Source organism: Oryctolagus cuniculus, chromosome 15 (assembly GCF_964237555.1).
Source record: "Oryctolagus cuniculus chromosome 15, mOryCun1.1, whole genome shotgun sequence".
NCBI classification, from domain to species: domain Eukaryota; kingdom Metazoa; phylum Chordata; class Mammalia; order Lagomorpha; family Leporidae; genus Oryctolagus; species Oryctolagus cuniculus.
Window position 1 is genome coordinate 32,637,005 of NC_091446.1, and position 18,994 is coordinate 32,655,998.

General features: G+C 55.4%; 1 protein-coding gene across 2 annotated transcripts in view; it reads left to right on the forward strand.

Moving 5' to 3' along the window:
- Nucleotides 1–18,994, forward strand: part of SLIT1 (slit guidance ligand 1) — a 168,127-nt gene that overhangs the window by 23,139 nt on the left and 125,994 nt on the right. For both annotated transcript variants that reach the window (XR_011382336.1, XM_051823458.2), the window contains exons 3-4: nt 339–410; nt 3,035–3,106. Coding sequence is in view for 1 of the 2 variants with exons in the window: in XM_051823458.2 (XP_051679418.1) it covers nt 339–410; nt 3,035–3,106 (144 nt within the window). In the remaining variant the exon portion in view is untranslated. The remainder of the gene's footprint in view (nt 1–338; nt 411–3,034; nt 3,107–18,994) is intronic.

Below are 18,994 nucleotides of genomic sequence, written 5' to 3' on the forward strand. Positions count from 1 at the left end.
GCACCAGCAGCCCAAGCCCTCCCTAGCCTGCCTTGGGAGCAGCGACCCCGTGGCAGGTGGCTGCAGAGGGGTCAGCGTGGGTGGGGCCCGAGGCCTGTCTTGCTGCCAGGGTGGGGGTGCTGAGGGACCTTTGGCAGAGGAGGGGGAAGTTGCAGGATCATGAGCTAGGGGGTCCGCTCAGGCCAGGGTGTGGGTCTGTGTGAGCCCTGGGCATGGCTCTGTCTCTCTCCCTCGCCAGCATTGCCTGGCAGTTTGCCCCGCCTCCTCCCTTGAGCTGGCTGCTTCCAGGAGCCCTTGCCCAGCGCCCTGAAGCTGTCCTTGTCTCTCTGCTTCCCCAGGCAGCTGATGGAGAACCAGATCGGGGCCGTGGAGCGGGGGGCTTTTGATGACATGAAGGAGCTGGAGCGGCTGTGAGTACCCCTGGGGCACAGGCTCAGCAGGCCGCTGGGACTGGCGCTGAGAGGGTGCTGGGAACGAGGTGCTCAGGGGGCGTCCCCCTGCCCTGCCCAGCCCGGCCAGCTGCTGAGGGAGTTGCAGGCGTGGGGAGGTGACAGCAGAGAGGAACTGGGAGTATTCTCACTCGTGTCGATGCTGCTCTGTGTGCAGGGACCCAAGGCCTTGAGCCATCTCTGCTGCCTCCCAGGGTACACATCAGCAGGAAGCTGGAGTCAGGAGCCAGAGCTGAGTGTCAAATCCAGGAACTCCACTATGGGCCATGGGCGTCTTAACTGCGAGGCCAGACACCCACCTTGAGCCACTGAGTGGGGTGCTGTGTATTTATTTTTAAAGATTTATTTATTTTATTTGAAAGGCAGAATTACAGGGGCAGAGAGAGAGAAAGAGAGAGAGAGACAGAGAGACAGAGACAGAGACAGAGAGAGAGGTCTTCCATCTGCTGGTTTATTTGCCAAATGGCTGTAATGGCTGGAGTTGAGCCAGTCTGAAGCCAGGAGCCAGGAGCTTCCTCTCGGTCTCTCACATGGGTGCAGGGGCCCAAGGACTTGGGCCATCTTCCTCTGCTTTCCCAGGCCACAGCAGAGAGCTGGATCAGAAGTGGAGCAGCCACTTGAACTGGTGCCCATATGGGATGCCGGCACTGCAGGTGACAACTTTACCCGCTGCGCCACAGCGCCAGCCCCTGTGTTGTTTTCTTTGTCTAAGCTCCACATGTATCTTTGGTTTATGACTTTTGGTTTTGGTTTTTTGGAAGTGGAGTGAGCTTTCTTGGAAGCAAGGGAGTGGAGAGTCCTGAATTCTTTACGCCAGTTCTCTCTGCCCTTAGTCTTCAGAGAGTGGCTTTCCTTTCAGTGGGTGAGTCTTTTCAAAGCATCCCACTTCGTCTTCACAGCAATGACTCTTCCTGCTAGTAGTCCATTCATTATGGGCTCCTTTAAAAATGATCATGTAATTGTAATGACAAATACCTCTGCCACCAAACAGGTTTGGAAATGGACAGACTTGGTTCTTATGAGCAGTTAAAAACTCGAGTGCAGAAAGAGAAGTGTGTGGCCCTGCAGGTGCCAGGGCAGCTGCTGGCCTGTGGCTGGGTGGGAGTAGCCTGGCTCCACCGTCCGTGAAGTCCCCAACCTAAGTGGAGGTCAGCATGGCCCTGTGGAGCCACTGGGGAGGGGTGAGGGAAAGACTGCCCCTCGGTGATGACCTGGGCGAGGCACTCAGCTCATCCCAGAGAGGGGCAGCCCAGCCCAGACAACAGACGTACCACGGGCACCTGTCAGGAGCCGAGCCGAGTGGCGGGCTGGTTGTGGTGAAACCTTCCCAGGGAGCTATGCGCATGGGTGCAAGGTGGTGGCATGGGCGAGAGAAGGAAGCCCGCCTTTTCCCTCTGCTGGAGGGATGAGGCCAGGAACTGTTTATCCCAGTGCCTGGCAGGGAGTCAGGGCCAGTAATGACTCCACTACTTTCATTAATATTTGGGTTCCCTGCATGTCCCTTTCCATGCTGGGTCCCTTTGGGGGCATTTGATTTTCCACTTTAAACTTGGCATCGAATTCCTCTTCCTCCTAAATGTCTTTCAGAAATTGAAGCCAGAAAAATAGGAAAGACTTTGGGGGAAGTGGAACAAAACCCAGTGGCTGCCTGGCAGAGTAAACACAGGGTAACTTGTGGGATTGAGGCTGAGGATCTTGGAGTCAGCTGATGTCCGCTCCTGTTGCTTTAAGGACTGTATTGGTGGCCTCTTTCCCCCAGGGTAGCTGTGAGCTTCCCTTTAGGGACAGGTCTTCCAGCTGGTCTGCTAGAGGTGCAGATCAGGGTCTGTGCTAGGCTGGAGTGTGGTGGACCTCACCTTCTCACATGGCAGATGATGGGGGAGACCTTCGAGGAGGTAAGTACAGACCAGCTACTGCCAGCCACATAGAATTAGATTTCTTGCCTACTCCTTCCAAAGGAAAGCTTTTGCTGAGTTGGTGTATCATAGTGGGCTGAAGGACAGTTAAGGTAATCCTCCGTGTGTGGACTTGGGTGCAGGGGCTGCCTGACGTCCCAGTGCTCCTCAACCTTGACGTGCCCGCCAGTCGCTAGGGGCTCTGGTTGAACTGCGGTCTCTGAGTCAGTAGCCCGGGGCCGTGCCTGAGATGCTGCGCCTGTACCCACTCCCAGGCGGCAGCCCTGCTGGCGGTCCATGAACCCAGCTTCTGTACTTCCTGGGCATGACGTCCCTCCGTGGCTGAGCTGCTATGTAGTGGCGGCTCAAAAGCTATCATTGGGGTGGCCATTTAGCCTAGCAGTCAACATGCTTGTGTCCCACATCTGAATTCCTAGGCTCAATTCCTGGCTCTGGCTCCTGATTCCAAAGTCCTGCTAACATAGACCCTGGGAGGCAGCAGGTGATGAGTCAAGTAGTTGGGTTCTTGCCATCCTTATGGGAGATCTGGAGGGAATTCCTGGCCCAGCCTCAGCTGTTGGGGAGTGAATGAGAGCTCTGTCTCTCAGATAATATAATAACAATAATGAGGAAGTCCTTTTAATTTCCTGGATGTCTAAGTGATTTCCAACTCTGTCTTCTCCTCTTTAGTCGGCTGAACCGGAACCAGCTGCACACGCTCCCAGAACTGCTGTTCCAGAATAACCAGGCTCTGTCGCGACTGTGAGTGCCGCTCTGGGGGTGATGTCCCCTCCCTGGTCTCACCCCTCACCCTGGGGGATGGGCAGTGTTTGTTCCATGGGGCTTGGCTTCCCCATGACCTTACCCACAGTGCTCCTTACCTGGCAGGAGTGATTCGGGGCCTCAAGGCCAGGCCTCCCTGTTGGAAGGTGCTGGGTCGGGCATTTCTCCATGGCCAGCACTTGGAAGAACCCACGGCTCCTCCAGTCGCAGGTGCAGCTGCTGACAGCAGCAGAGGTGTCTGGGCCTGGGCATGCTGCTGACGGGGAGGCCGGCCTCACCAGGCACTCTTCTTGCACGTTTCCCGCTGCCTGGGGTTGAATGTTGGTTCATTCAGCCAGGCCCTCCTTGAAGCTGTTTCTGTTTTCAGCTCGTTCTACCTGCAAGCGTAACGTGGTCTGTAAATTTATTAGCTGTGGTGCAGTGTCTTATTTTGATGTGCTGTCAGTGTCCATCTTTCTAGTTTGAAGGATCGGTGGGACCACTGCTCCATTGTGACAAGCCAGATGTGTCTGTCATTCCGCCATATGTTTCATTTTGGGGGATCTCGGGCTGGACAGGATCTTTGAGATCAGCTAAGGAATCTCTTCTGTGGCCCCTTAGTGAATGGTCCTGCAGTCTTTTGTTGACTGCCTCTAGGGACGGAGAGTTCACTACCTCACACAGTCAGTTTCATTCTTTGATCTGCGTATTAGAGAATTTTGAGTTGGGAGATTTTTGAGTCCCGACAGCTCTAATCTCCTCACCCCATCCTTCCTCTCGGTTGGTTTTCGCTAGGATTATCACAGCACTTTCTACAAAAATTCAGTGCACCTTTTCCCTTGGGCTCATTTTGCACTGTTTGTGTCCTTCTCCCGAGTCCCACGAGCCTTTCTGACCTTTGCAGGATTTGCCTGCTTGGGGTTTGTCCCCTTGCAGCCATTGCTGATCCACTGGCCTCCACCCTCCAGGGTCCCGAGCAGGTGCATGTCGCACGGTTGCCACCGAGCTTGGGTCCCCACACTGAGCTGCCCTCATTGATTTTGAAGTTGCCTTGGACCCCTTGGTGCCTCCCAGCCCTTTGCCGGGGGTCTCTGCAGCCATGGGCACCTCTCGGGAGGATGTCTTCTTGCTGTGGGCTTCCAGGGGTTGGGTGGTTAACTTTCCTTACCTGTTCACCGTGGGGGCTGTCAGATTGTGCCTGTAGCACCTCCAAGCCTGTGGGAGGCCTGGCATGGGTGTTGATTGTGTCCCTGGTAGCTCCGGGTGAGCACCTGGTCCCCTGAAGGGACATGGTGCTCTGGGTTCAGCCTCTTGTCCATCACCGCACGGCCCTGTGAGGCAGGCCGGGTCAGGCACTTCACTGCCTTTGAGGGTCCAGCCTGGAAAGGCAACCTGACTTCCTCGCAGTGGATGCGAGGGCCCGTTTGGGTGCTGGCTCGTGTGCTTCCCGGTTTCCTGTTTCCGCAGAAGCCCTACGGAAAAGGAGTTCTGGGCTCTAACGAATATTAAATCAGTAGATTCTGGAGCAAAGGGCTGGCACGGGGAAGCCCAGGCAAGGGCTGAGACGCCGTGGCAGAAGACGGGGGTCTGTGGGCCACCTGCTCTTGGTGCCCTCTGGAAACCTTGGGGAATCTCCGGCTGCTCTGGGGAGAGGCCGGCTGACAGGGGGACGTGTAGGGGAAGGGTCCGCCCAGGGGAAGGCGTGGTGGACCTTGGAGAATATGTGCAGGCCCCGCAGCCAGAGCCAATTTCTACACATCCAGTGCTTGCTTTCCGGGCACTGGCTCCCTTCCTTCTGGCAGGAGACATTTCTTCTGCAGGTTGTGGCTTCCTGGGGGAAGGGACACTGTTTCCTTTAGCTCTCCGCTTGACATTTTCTTGATCTCCTCTGTAAGCAAGGTGTGCACACCGGAGGCCTCTGGGGAGGACTCCCGTGCAGGATGCCCGGCCTGTCTCAGCCCAGGGTTGGCTTCGCAGATGAGGTCAGTGCATCCTGGACCTCCCCCCCCACCCCGCCCCAGGGCAGGCTGTCTCAGAGAGGGCGCTCGTGGGAGACTTGGTTAAACAAACTGCTTATTACTCTGGTTCTCTCTGGCATCAGGGCTCACGGAGTTGTCCACTGGGAAGGTTCTGGGGAAGGGAATGAGGGCACGTGTGTGAAGATTCATTGGCTGAAGCTCCTGGCCCCCTCCCCGGCCCTGTGCTAGTGACCCAGCACTTGCCGTCGCCTGGGTGGGCTGACTCAGGTGTGCTTGGGTGAGCTTGCTTCCAGAAACAGAACCTGTGTAGGCTGGTGGGGTGGGGTGTCTCGAGGGCACAGCCAACAGCCTGTGTGGTCTCTGGGACAGGCTCTGAGGAACAGCGAGCCCTCACATGGGAGAGATGTTTCTAGTTCTTTCAGGATGTCCAACTGTCCCGCTCCTTCCTGCAAACCAGGGTCCTGGGCTTACTGACAATGTCTTGGTGATGAATGATTTGTGTCAGCCATGGTGCTGGCTCCTTTTCTGCTTCCCGCATCTTTGGAGCTCAGACCCTCGGCGTGTGCTGGGTCCAAATTCCAGATTTCTGGGAGAAAGAATCTGCTGGGTCAGGCAGTCACCCGTGGGCTGGGAGCTGGCCGGGGCTGTGGGGTCAGCTGGTGCAGAGACACTGTAGAGCCAGTCCCCTGGAAGGTGGGGTAACACGAGGAGGCAAGAACTAGCCTTGTTGGTCTCCCACCTGTTGACTGACACCCCTCCCCGCCTTTGCCTCAGAGGGCTCTGTTACTAATCTTTTCCATCTGGAGCAAATTCTAGACATTCATGAGGGGCCGTTATGCCAAATCAGCATGAAGATGGGTTTGAAGGAGGCGAAATGCGCCGGGTCAGCTGTGGTCACAGGCACGTAGGTGGTGCATTTGGTGTGTGTGTCTTCCGGAAGGTGAAGTCCTGCTACTGGTATTCCTCACGCAGACAGGTGCAGCTGTCTCTCACGTCAGGTGTGACATTTAGGAAATATCAGGTGAGTCCTCCCGACTCCTGGAGGCGGCACCACAGTCCCAGACTGACCCCACACGGGGGCAGTTGTGCAGCGTTGGTCTCGGCTCCCCATCCCTGCCACCACTCGGCCTCACCGCCCGCCCGAGGCGGTCCCTGTGCCTGACAGGACCTCCCACCAACAGGTGACTTTCTTTTGCCAGCAGTCAGGGGAGAGCAACCAGTGGGGCAGGTGGGTGGTAGTGTCCCTGGTTTCAGGGGCGTCCTCTCCTTCCTCAGGCTGCCCCCCATTGAGGTGGCCTGGAGTTCCTGCCAAGTACACCCCACTTTGTGTCTGGAGTTGGTGGGAGCCCACGTGTCCCCTCGCCGCCTCCACCTCCCAGAGCCATGCTGCGGTCCTTGCGGCCGTCGGGCTGAACACGAAGAGATTCTGTGCCAGGCTCCTGCCCGACGGCTGGCATACAGCAGCTGAGCGCCTGTGAGGTCAGCAGTCCCCCCTTAACAGATGAAGAAGTGCAAGCCCGGGGCTGTGGCGACAGGCCCTGACCATCCACCCTCCCCTTCACCCACCAACACCCATCTGCCCGCTCATCTGCCCACCCACCTCCCTCCTGCCACCCATTTCTGTTCTACATATCTGCCTCCCAGCTCCTGCCCTCCAAACCCTGGGGCAGTCTCCTCAGCCACTGCTTGCCCATCCCTCTGCCCCTCCACCCTCATACCTGCCCTGCCATACAGCACTCGCCCACCCCTCCACCCTCATACCTGCCCACCCCTCCTCCTTACCCACCTGCCAAACCACCTCTAAACCCCCAGACACACTTCCACCCCTCAACTCCTCACACTGGCCAACCCCTCCCCTCCACTCCTCTCCTCCCAGTCACTCCCCCTCCCCTTCCGTCCATACCACACCCACCCACGAATCCAGCAGATCCTGGGCCTCCTGTGAGGGCCAGGCTGGTGGACAGGTGTGGTCGTGTCCCTCAGGGAGGTGACAGTCTTGCGGGCAGCCCGCCCCTCCTCCCAGCAGATGTACTCTGATGGCAGGTGGGGGTGACGGTACTGTGATGGCAGGTCACCTGACTGTCCACCCCAGAGGAGGCGGAGGTGTTGAGTACGGGGCTGGAGGCAGGGGTAACGTTCTGGGTTAGAGGGGCGTGCGTGGACCCTGACTGCTGTTTTCAGAGTACAAGCCCCAGTCTGCACTCATGCTCAGGCAGGGAGCAGGTGGGCGAGCCCCCTCCCTGCCCGCCAGCTCTGTCCTCCCAGGCTGGAGGAGGGGCCTCGAAGCTCTCACACTGTCCTCTTCCTCATCCAGAAATGCTCTGGACACCCAGGTCCTCTGGGCCTCCTTTTAGCCTTGGCACCATTGTGTGTCCTGACAAGCCGGCCCTCTGCGGCTCTGCTGGGCCGGAAAGGCGGGGCGGGGCTGGAGACCACGAGCGCTCGCTGTGGGATTCTGCAGGAGCCGTGGGGAAGAGTGCCTGACCCTGCCAACCCTGGCTGGGCTGGCGGTAATTAAACTGTCAGCACAGCCGGGGGAACAAAGCTGCCCTTCTCGGCAGCCCAGCCCCCAGCCCGAGGCCAGAGGCATCGTCTGCTGGACCGAGAGCAGTTAAAAATGGGCTTCCTGGCCTCCCAGAGAAATTCCACGAAGCAGGAAGGTGACCTCGCCGTGGTGACACCGTCCAGCCGGGCAGCAGAGCCACGGAGCTGAGCCGGTCGGGCTCCAAATATGCTGGCACATGAGCGATGGGGCGCCTGCCGCCCTCCCCTGCCCAGGGCCTTCTTTCTGCCAGGAACGCGGGGGGCTGCTGTCCAACTTCCCCTTTTCCAGGAAGGAGCGTCAGGAGCTTTGTCTGTGAGCTGTCCTGGCATTGATGATAACGTGGCTGGGGCAGCGCTGGGTGGAGCAGAGTCCACTGGAGGGAACTTCGTCTGCACTCCTGCGCGTTCTCAGGGCCCTGGCGAGACGTAGGGTGTTGCAGCTGCCAGGCTTATTCGACTGTGAACCTCCTGGGAAATGTTCTTCAAGGTGATCGTCTGGCCTAGAAGTTGACACCTGTGCCCCGTAGCAGGGTGCCTGGGTTTGGCACCCACTCCAGCGCCCGATTCCAACTTCCTGCTAATGGGCACCCTGGGAGGCAGCAGGCAATGGCTCAAGTACTTGGGTCTTGGGTCCCTGCCATCCGTGTGGGACACCTGGTTGGAGTTCCTGGCTCCCAGCTTCTGCCTGGCCTATTCCCAGTTGTTGAAGGCATTTAGGGAATGAATCAGTGGCTGGCAGTGTGTTCTTTGTCTCAAGTAAATAGGTACATTTAATTATTTTTATTTATGTATTTATTTTAGATTTTATTTATTTGAGAGGTAGAGTTAGAGGGGGAGAAAGAGAGAGAGAGAGAGAGAGAGAGAGTCTTCCATCTGCTGGTTCACTCCCCAAGTGGCTGAAATGATTGGATCTGAGCCGATCTGAAGCCAGGATCCAGGAGCTTCTTCCAGGTCTCTCACACGGCTGTAGGGGCCCAAGCACTTGGGCCATCTTCTACTGCTTTCCCAGGCCACAACAGAGAGCTGGATCAGAAGAGGAGCAGCCAGGACATGAACCAGCACCCATATGGGATTCTGGGGCCTCAGGCGGAGGCTTAGCCCACTACGACACAGCACTAGCCCTGTAAACAGGTATATTTAAAAAAACTACAATGCTTCGAGGAAAAGTATATATATATATTTTTTTTTTGTTTTGTTTTGTTTTTTGTTTTTTGTTTTTTTTGTTTTTTTGACAGGCAGAGTGGACAGTGAGAGAGAGACAGAGAGAGAAAGGTCTTCCTTTGCCGTTGGTTCACCCTCCAATGGCCGCCGCTGCAGCCGGCGCACCGCGCTGATCCGATGGCAGGAGCCAGGATCCAGGTGCTTTTCCTGGTCTCCCATGGGGTGCAGGGCCCAAGCACCTGGGCCATCCTCCACTGCACTCCCTGGCCATAGCAGAGAGCTGGCCTGGAAGAGGGGCAACCGGGACAGAATCCGGCGCCCCGACCGGGACTAGAACCCGGTGTGCCGGCGCCGCAAGGTGGAGGATTAGCCTATTGAGCCACGGCGCCGGCCGGAAAAGTATATTTTTAAAAACTCATTTTTCAGGAACACCTTGTCACGCCACATGGCCTGGTGTTGTGACTTGAAGAGCACCTTGACAAGAAGGATCAGAGCTTTGATTCTTTGAGGAGCTTTGCTCCCCAGCCTGCAGGGTGAGGCTAGATGGGGAGCCCCTGTGGGCGACTGCCTGGCCTGGTTCCTGGGGGGGAGCCCCGCTGAAGTCACTAAGGCCCCGGAGCACCCACTTCACCTCCCGCAGCCACACAGGGATGATTTGGGGATTCTGCGTGGGTGGCTGTGGACACTGTGGACTCCCAAAGTGCCTGCCAGTCCTTAGGTCTGCACCTGCCGCCCAGGCTCCAGCGACAGCTGTGAGCATCCTGATGGGCAGAGGGCAGCTGGCCTGGGGTGACGTCTCGCTCGCCCAGGTGTGCTGATGTGCTTGGGGGAGGAAGGTCCCCCCACCCCACCCTGGCAGCTGTCTGTGGGCTTTGAGCCTGGCTCCCCACTGGCTGGCTCAGGTCTACTCCGGCTTTCCCAGCTGTGCACAGCCAAGGAGCCAAGGGGATGAAGGAGGGCTGGGGGTGGGGGCGAGCAGTCAGGGGTCGCCTGTGGTAGTGCCCTGCGAATGCAGCTGCCGGCAGGGCTGTCCAGGGCTCAGAGGCCGGCAGAGCTGCTGCCCTCTGCTGCAGTGCTGCCAAAGCCGGCGTGAGGCCCACGGATGCCTTAGCACAGAGAAAATCCTGGACAGAGAATGTGCAGGCAGCAGGGCGCTGTCAGGGGATAACTTCTAGGGAAGTGAGGGTTTAAATTCTTTTTCAAAAATTATGCAAATAATTTTGCTAGGATATTGGATATTTGGAAAATAGAGAAAAATAAAGATAAAAGGGAAGATGTTCATTTTCTTTCCTTTTTTTTAAAAAAAAGATTTATTTATTTTTATTTGAAAGAGTTACATAGAGAGAGAAGGAGAGGCAGAGAGAGAGAGGTCTTCCGTCCACTGGTTCACTCCCCAGTTGGCTGCAATGGCCGCGGCTGCGCCGATCTGAAGCCAGGAACCAGGAGCTTCCTCCAGGTCTTCCCACGTGGGTGCAGGAGCCCAAGGACTTGGGCCATCTTCTACTGCTTTCCCAGGCCACAGCAGAGAGCTGGACTGGAAGTGGAGCAGCCGGGACTCGAACTGGCGCCCATATGGTATGCCGGCACTGCAGGCAGCAGCTTAACCTGGTGTGCCTCAGTGCTGGTCCCAAATGTTCATTTTCTCAGTTAACCAAGATACTTAAACTGCTTGAGATAACATCCCAAATCTTTTTTTAAAATAAAGCTTATTTTTATTTATTAGAGAGAGGGAGAGGGAGGGGGGAGAGGGAGAGGGAGAGGGAGAGGGAGAGGGAGAGGGAGAGGGAGAGGGAGAGGGAGAGGGAGAGGGAGAGGGAGAGAGAGATTCCATCTATTGGTTCACTTCCCAAATATCTTCAACAGCCAGGGCTGAGCCAGGCTGAAGCCAGGAGCTTGGAGCTCAATCCAGATCTCTCACGTGGGTGGCAGTGACCTAACCAACTACCTAAGCCATCATCTGCTGCCATCCTGCGTTAGCAGGAAGCTGTATTGAAAGCAGAGGGGGGACTTGAACCCACATACTCTGATATGGGCTGTGGGTGTGCCGAACAGTGACACTGTTTATCTATTGCACCAAAAGCCCAACCCTGAAAGCTTTGCACCACAGCAGTATGTAGTTGTTATAATAGTAATGCCCATTTATAAACGCACTTATGTGCCTAATACTTTCTGTGCATGTCCTCATTTTCATTGTCATAGTCCATGCAGTGGGAGCTACTCTGTTCCCCATTGCACAGTTGGCAGAACTGAAGCACAGGTGGTTAAGTAAATTAATCTCGTTGCTGGTTGTTGGTATATCTAGGCTAAGAACCCAGGGAGTGAGGCTGGTGTTCTACAATGCCGGCCTCTCATATCTGAGTGCGGGTTCTATACCTGGCTACTCTGCTTCTGATCCAGCCCCCACCAATGTGCCTGGGAAAGCAGTAGAAGATGGCCCAAGTGCTCGAGACTGTGACACCCATATGGGAGACCCAGATGGAATTCCTGGCTCCTGGTTTCAGCCTGGTCCAGCCCTGACCGTTGCAGCCATCTGGGGAGTGAACAGCAGATGGAAGATCTCTCTCTCTCTTTCTGTCTCTCCTTTTCTCTCTGTTGCTCTGCCTTTCAGATATATAAATAAATCTTAAAAAAAAAAAATCCATGGAGAGTGCGACCTGAGGGTGTTCACCATTGTGCTGAATGACCCCTTCCTTACGGGAAAAGTGAGAAAACAGGACCAGGAAGAGGCCGCTGCTGTGGCTTTGCAGTGTGGCAGTGCTGGGGTGTGGGGGCAGGAATGCAAGGCTTCAGGGGACGGAGTGGCTATGTGGACACGAGGGGGAGTGCTGCTGCCCCGTGGACAGGCACCCCTCAGTTCTAGAGAACTGTTAGGGCTTGACATGGAAGGAGGCATAGCCAGGCTCTGGGTCTAGAGTGTTCTAGAATGAGGAGTCTGGACTGGGTGATAGGTGGAGCCACAGAGTGTTCTGCAAGAGCAGAGTGACTGAGCGGAGAGTGAGTCTCACCCACTCGGACACAGGCCTCCCACCTCCTGCCAGCTGTCTGCACCTGAGACAGGAGCCAGGGGGCTGATGGCCCCCCTGCCTCTGCCCTGGCCTGCCTGGGGCACCGGCTCCCTGCCCAGTTCCTCAGTCAGAGCCACTGTCGCCTCTTCAGTGCCGTTCTTCTTTACGACATTTTAAGTGTGATACAGTGTACATAATGTTTGTCATTGTCACCATTTGTGAGGGTGCAATTCAGTGGCAGTAAAAAAGTCCCTATTCTGTGTAAGCATTGCTGCCGTCTGCACCCGAGACCTGTTCGTCATCCCCAACAGGACCTGAACCGAAAGTAAGAACTCACTTCGCCTCCCCCACCCCTTGGTCAACTCCAGTCTCCTTTCTTTCCTTTAAAAACTTACTTTATTTTATTTGAAAGGAAGAAAAATCGGTGACAGACAGAGACACACACAAAGAGATCTCTCATCTGCTGGTTCACTCCCCAAATGCCTCCAACAGCTAGGGCTGGGCCAGGCTGAAGCCAGGAGCCAGAAACTCAGTCTCGGTCTCCTACCTGGGTGGCAGGCACCCAACTTGAGCCATTACCTGCTGCCTCCCAGGGTGCACATTAGCAGGAAGCTGGATCAGGAGAGGAGCTGGGACTCAAACCCGAGCCCTCCAGACACGCGATGCCATGTCCCAAATGACGTTTTAACCACTGCACCAACTCCCAGCCCCTCTCGTCCTGTCTGTCTCTGTGACCTTGCCTGGCTTAAGTGCATCATCCAAATGGACTCATGTACTGAGGACCCCGCACCTGCGTATTTCCCCTAGCACAGGGTTTTTGAGGTCCACTGCTCTCAGTGGCTGGGGCCTGTCCGCTCTGTGGATGGTTTGATGTGTTCTCTTGGTGCAGCTGTTGATGTCCCCAGATGGCCTCCACCTGTCCATGCTCCCATGCCCCAATCTGCCAGGCAGGTGTCGCTCACCCTAGGGTGAAAAGGCTGGTGGTGTCTCTGAAGGCTGCAGGAGGAGAGAACAGACTCCCCACTTCCTGCCTCCCTGACTTCTGGGTTTGGGACTTCCCAGGTCTGACCTGTGCCTGGCCTCATGGATTTAGTGGACTTGGCACTTTCCAGCTGAGACCCTGTTCCGCTTGACCTGTGGTTGGCGGAAATGTGGAGCCAGTTGTTCAGGACTTAGAGCTGGTTTTGGGGGTAAATAAGGCTGATGGGGGTGAGTTGAATGGAGAGATGGCCAGGGGCACTCTCTGGGAGGGTGGGCACAGGGGGCCCTGAACACGGCCCCTGCCCGGGTGGCTGGAGGAGCTGAAGCTGGGGGTGAGGGAAGAAGGGGTCAAGGAGGGATTGGGGCCTTTCCACTGATGGAGGTGGACATGAGTTGGCCTGACCTCGGCTCAGGGGCCGGGGTGGTGACTTGTACATGGCAGGTTAGGGTCAGACTGGCTCACCGCTTGGTGAGGAGGGGCCCGCAGCACCTGCTACTCGGACCTTCCCGTAAGCTGGGCATTGTGGCTCACGTGGTGCCGTCACCCACTGGGGATTCTGCAGAGTTCTGAGAGGAAGCCGTGGGGCTCCTCAAGCCTTCTGCAGTGTGTGCCGTAGGCAGCGTCAGCTGATTCCAGTGTGCTGCCTTTGGTTTGTGGCTGGGACCTTGTACTTTGGCATTAGCTTGGTGGCACAATCGTGGTTGCCTAATGCTAGTGAGAGCCCTGCCTGGCACTTGGATAGTTGAAATGTGGGAGGGGAAGTCATCAATAAAGATATTTTAAAAGCCCAGACTTTGGTTTCTTTAAAATTCCATGAGAGGCATGAGTACACACACGCAGAGGCATGAGTATACACACTGTGTGTGTACTCACAGTGTGTGTACTCACAGTGTGTATACTCACAGTGTGTGTACTCACAGTGTGTATACTCACAGTGTGTGTACTCACAGTGTGTGTACTCACAGTGTATGTACTCACAGTGTGTGTACTCACAGTGTGTATACTCACAGTGTGTGTACTCACAGTGTATACTCACAGTGTGTGTACTCACAGTGTATATACTCACAGTGTGTGTACTCACAGTGTGTACTCACAGTGTGTATACTCACAGTGTGTGTATACTCACAGTGTGTGTACTCACAGTGTATATACTCACAGTGTGTGTACTCACAGTGTGTGTACTCACAGTGTATATACTCACAGTGTGTGTACTCACAGTGTATATACTCACAGTGTGTGTACTCACAGTGTATATACTCACAGTGTGTGTACTCACAGTGTGTGTACTCACAGTGTATACTCACAGTGTGTATACTCACAGTGTGTGTATACTCACAGTGTGTATACTCACAGTGTGTGTACTCACAGTGTGCGTACTCACAGTGTGTGTACTCACAGTGTGCGTACTCACAGTGTGTGTACTCACAGTGTATACTCACAGTGTGTGTATACTCACAATGTGTGTACTCACAGTGTATACTCACAGTGTGTGTACTCACAGTGTGTGTACTCACAGTGTATACTCACAGTGTGTGTACTCACAGTGTGCGTACTCACAGTGTGCGTACTCACAGTGTGTGTACTCACAGTGTGTGTGTACTCACAGTGTGTGTACTCACAGTGTATACTCACAGTGTGTGTATACTCACAGTGTGTGTACTCACAGTGTGTGTACTCACAGTGTATACTCACAGTGTGTGTATACTCACAGTGTGTGTACTCACAGTGTATACTCACAGTGTATACTCACAGTGTGTGTATACTCACAATGTGTGTACTCACAGTGTATGTACTCACAGTGTGTATAATCACAATGTGTGTACTCACAGTGGGGAAGAGCATACTCCCATCCACTGGATTACTTTCCAAACTCCCGCAGCAGCTGGGCTGAGCCATGGCCAAAGCCAGGAGTCTTTTTTTTATTTAAAAGATTTCTGTATTTGAAAGGCAGAGTTAGAGAGCGAGAGCGAGAGCGAGAGCTACAGCTAAAGCTAGAGCGAGAGCGAGAGAAAGAGAGAGAAAGAGAGAGAAAGAGAGAGAGGCCTTTCATCTGCTGGTTCACTTGCAAATGGCCACAATACCCAGGGTTGGGCCAGGCCAAAGCCAGGAGCCTGAAACTCTGTCTTGGTCTCCTACTTGGGTTCAGGGACCCAAAAACTTGGGCCATCTTCGGCATATTTGCAGGGAACTGGATCGGAAGCGGAGCAGCCATGACTCAAACCAGCACCCACATGGGATGCCAGCAGTGCAGGCAGTGGGTTAACACTGCTACGCCACAGCTCTGACCCCATGGGGAACCTCTCGTCAGACCTCATCTATGTCCCAGGGGAGCCCTGAGTGGCCCCTGCTCTTTGGGGAAGGCTTAGATTTGTGGGAGAAGGGGAGGCAGGGAGATTATAAAGTGAACCCCAAATCTCTGCCATACCTTTGGCTCTCCTTCCCATGTTCTCTGGGGTCCAGCCACACGTTGACCTTTGCTGAGGAGGGCAGGCCTCGGGCCAGTTGCTGGAGGGGACGGGCGGCCTGAGCTGCCCCTCCTGTGGATCCGGCTGTGAGAGCTGTCTGGCCAGGCATGGAGGGGTTGGGCTTCTGAGGTCAGAACTGGGCCTGACCAGAGCGCGTGGAGGCAGGCGCCTGGCTTGGAAGGAGCTACTTGTCCTTTAGAATAAGCAGGCAGCCTCAAAGTCATACCTGGAACCACTTGACACTGCAAAGCGCTTGCTGGCGGGACGCTCTGCGTTCCGTGTGTGGTGTGTGTGTTTTCCTGTCTTCATGCTGCGAATTGAGATTTGCTTGTGTTCTTTGTCTTGCCCAAACTGCTGCTAAACACCGGCCCTGCTTCTGCCTGGTGCTTGGCGCAGTCTAGTGGACTGGAACCGTCTTTGCCTTTAGGATGTTGACTCGCTGCCATTCCCCGCCTGGCCGGGGTTCTGCAGCCGGAATGTGGTCCTAGCTGCAGGCAGGATCGCCCGTGTCAGTCAGCTCGGGATGCCACGACCGGCGGCTAAGCAGCTCATGCTTGTCTGGCGGACTGAGAGGCTGGGCGTCTGCAATGGGGCTGCCAGCGTGGTTGGGTTCCGGCGATGGTCCCTTCCTGCCTCACCTGGCTGCCTTCTTGCTGTGTCTACGCGTGGTTCAGACAGAAAAAGAGCGAGGGAGAGAGCGAGCGAGCCAGCGAGTGAGGGAGCTGTCTGGTGCCTCTTCTCACCAGGGCACTGATCCCCTCCTGCGGCCCCACCCTCCTGACTTCAGCCAAGCAGCCATCAGCAAACACCGCCCTGTGGGATGTTGAGGTTTCAACACTCGAGTTTCCAGGGGCGCTCCCTGTGTCCACAGCAGCTGCCCTCGCTGCTGGATTGCCTTCCCACAGCTGCTGTGACAAACTAGCACAAGGCCAGGGCCCTAAAGCATCCCCAGGTCATGATCTCTCACTTCTGGAGGTCAGAGGCAAAGACAGGTCTCACGGGGCTAAGATCCAGACCTCGGAAGAGCCGCGCTCCCTCTGGAGCCTCAAGGGGCCTCTGTGCCTTTTCTGGCTTCCAGGGGCTGCTCCTGCTCCTTGCCGGTGGCAGCATCCCTTCCATGGCCACATTTGCCCTGCATTGAGTTTCCTGCCTTCTTTGCCCAGTGGGAACCCTGGAGGTGACTCTGGGCCTACTTGGGTCTTGGGTAGACCAGAACCCTCAAGGTTCTGTCCTCAAGTCCCCTTGGCCCTGGAAGATGACACAGCCACAGGCTCAGGGGCTGGGATGGGGACGTCCTTGGGGTGGGAGGGTGTTACTCTGTCCGTCACATGTCTTCCCTTTGGCTGCCGATGCCCCTCAGTGACAGCACGTGTGCTGAGCCGCTCGCTCCGGGGCTACGGATTCACGCACACACCTGCGCAGCTCATCGGAGCTCCAGGAGCCCCCACTCCACCCCAAGAGGGCCTCGGGCCGCCTCTCCTGGCCCTTCCGGGTCACAACGAGGCTCTCTGGCACTGAGTCCTCATTTTCTCCAGGATTCGTGGTGCTGACTGTTGTGGGGTTCTGGGCAAGTTACCCAGCCTCCCCGTCTACTCCCTCATCTAGTAGCATGGGAGGTGTTGTGAGTTTGGTGATTTGTGTGGAGTGCCTGGTGCAGGAGCTGTGATTGGGTTCTTCACCAGAGGCGACTGGGGGGGGGGGGGAGGGCGGAAGTGTGGACAGGCTTCTCCCAGCTGTGGCCGATGTGCACAGAGAGCGGTTTGCTCGCCTAGAAGCCTCCTGAGCTGCCCTTGGCTGGAGGCCTTGTCGGCACCCTCTTCATCCCGGCCTCTGCAGGAGGGGACAGGCTGGCCATGTCTCCTCGACTCAGCAGGGCTTCCCTCTTCCCATTGTCCCGCCCTGGGTGGGAACATGGCTTCCTCTCTCTCTCTGCATCTGGTCTCAGCTTGCTCAGCCGTGGCAGGAGCTCAGCCTGTCCCCTGAGTCACTTCTCTCTCTGGTTTTGCAGATTGAAAATGAGGTGGTGACTTCATACAAATGGAAAAAGAATTTCTGCGACCTCTTTCTCTGAGCGCATTTCCCAGGAGCTGACTTGGTGTAGAGATCTTTATTCTATTAAATTGGCATGAATATTAACGTGAATTATAACTCGCGGCACTTAAATACATCATCCATCATAGCACAGGATTTAAAGAAACAAACACCTGGCAACAGAAACCCATCTTTCCCCTTGATTCTTGACTGGTATCCATCCCTGCTTCATTTTTTAAGAGAGAGAGAGAATCAGAGACAGAGACAGAAACAGAGTGGCAGAGAGAAAGGCAAAGCCAGACACACAGAGATCTCCCATCCTGTGGTTCACTCCCCAGATGGCTGCATCAGGCAGAGCTGGGTCAGGCCAAAGCCAGGAGCTGGGAACCCAGTCAGGATCTCCAGCGTAGGCGGCAGGGACCCGAGTGCTTGAGTTGTCATCTGCTGCCTCCCAGGGTGTGCGATAGTAGGAAGCTGGGATTGGGAGCAGGAGCGGAACTTGAACGTGGGCGCTCTGATAGGAGACACGCGCGTCCTGAGGGTTGTCTGGGCTCCCTTGCCACTGCCGCCCCTGCTTCTCTTTGCTCTTATAGCATCAGAAGGCCCTTCCAGAACACAGGTGTGGTTTGATTTCTTTGGGGCTCTGGGTTAACGTGGCGTTAGGAGCCCACCGGGGCAGCACAGGTTGGCAGGCCCTAACGGGTTGGTGTTGATGTTCCCGAAGGCACTTCCCGGCTCACTGATGATAGGCAGCTTGGTTCTCTGCCGTGGAAACCCACGTCCCCACCTCTCCTTCAAGTTCTAGGCTGACTTCTTCAGTGGCGGCTTTCAAAAAACACTGAACATCAAACTTACCATCGTAACTGGCTTTAAGCACACAGTTCCATGTGTGAAGTACATTTAGTGTGAGCAGCCGATCTCCAGAATATTCCATCCTGCAAGACTGACCCTCCATACCAGTGAGCAACAGCTCCGGTTCCCTGTCCCCAGCCCTTGGTGAGCAGCGCTCCGCTTTCTGCAGCTCTACATTGGACGGCTCTAGGTGCCTCACATACATAGAACCACACAGTACTGGTATTTCTGTGATGGCTTGCTTCACTTGGCATAGTGTCCTCAACATTCATCCCATGTTGAAGTGTGTGTCAGAAACGCCGTCCTTTTCAAAGCGGATCAATGCTTTGTTGCAAGGATGTGCCATGTTTTGTTTGTCCATTCAGCCGTGGAGAGACATCTGGGCTGCTTCCTCTTCCTGGCTGTCCTGAGTAGTGCTGATGTGAACATGGGTGAACAAACGTCTCATGAAGATCCTCCCCCGATCCTTCCCTCTCTCACTGCTCTCTCCCCACCTCTCCCCCCATCTCTCTAACGAATGTGTGGTGATAGCTCCTTGTGGTTTTCACTTGCATTTCTCTGATTAGTGATACTGAGTTCTTTTCTATATACTTGTTGGCCATCTGTATATCATCAGACAGAATGTTTGATAAATAAATAGAAATGTCTATTTACATTCATTATCTGTTTTTGGTTGGAACATTTGATATTTTTAAGGATTTATTTATTTGAAATGAGAGTTTGAGAGAGGCAGAGTTTGAGAGATGGAGAGAGAGATCTTCCATCTGCTGGTTCACTCCCCAAATGGCCTTAATGACCGGAGAGCTGTGTTGATCCGAAACCAGGAGCCAGGAGCTTCTTCCAGGTCTCCCATGTGGGTGCAGGGGCCC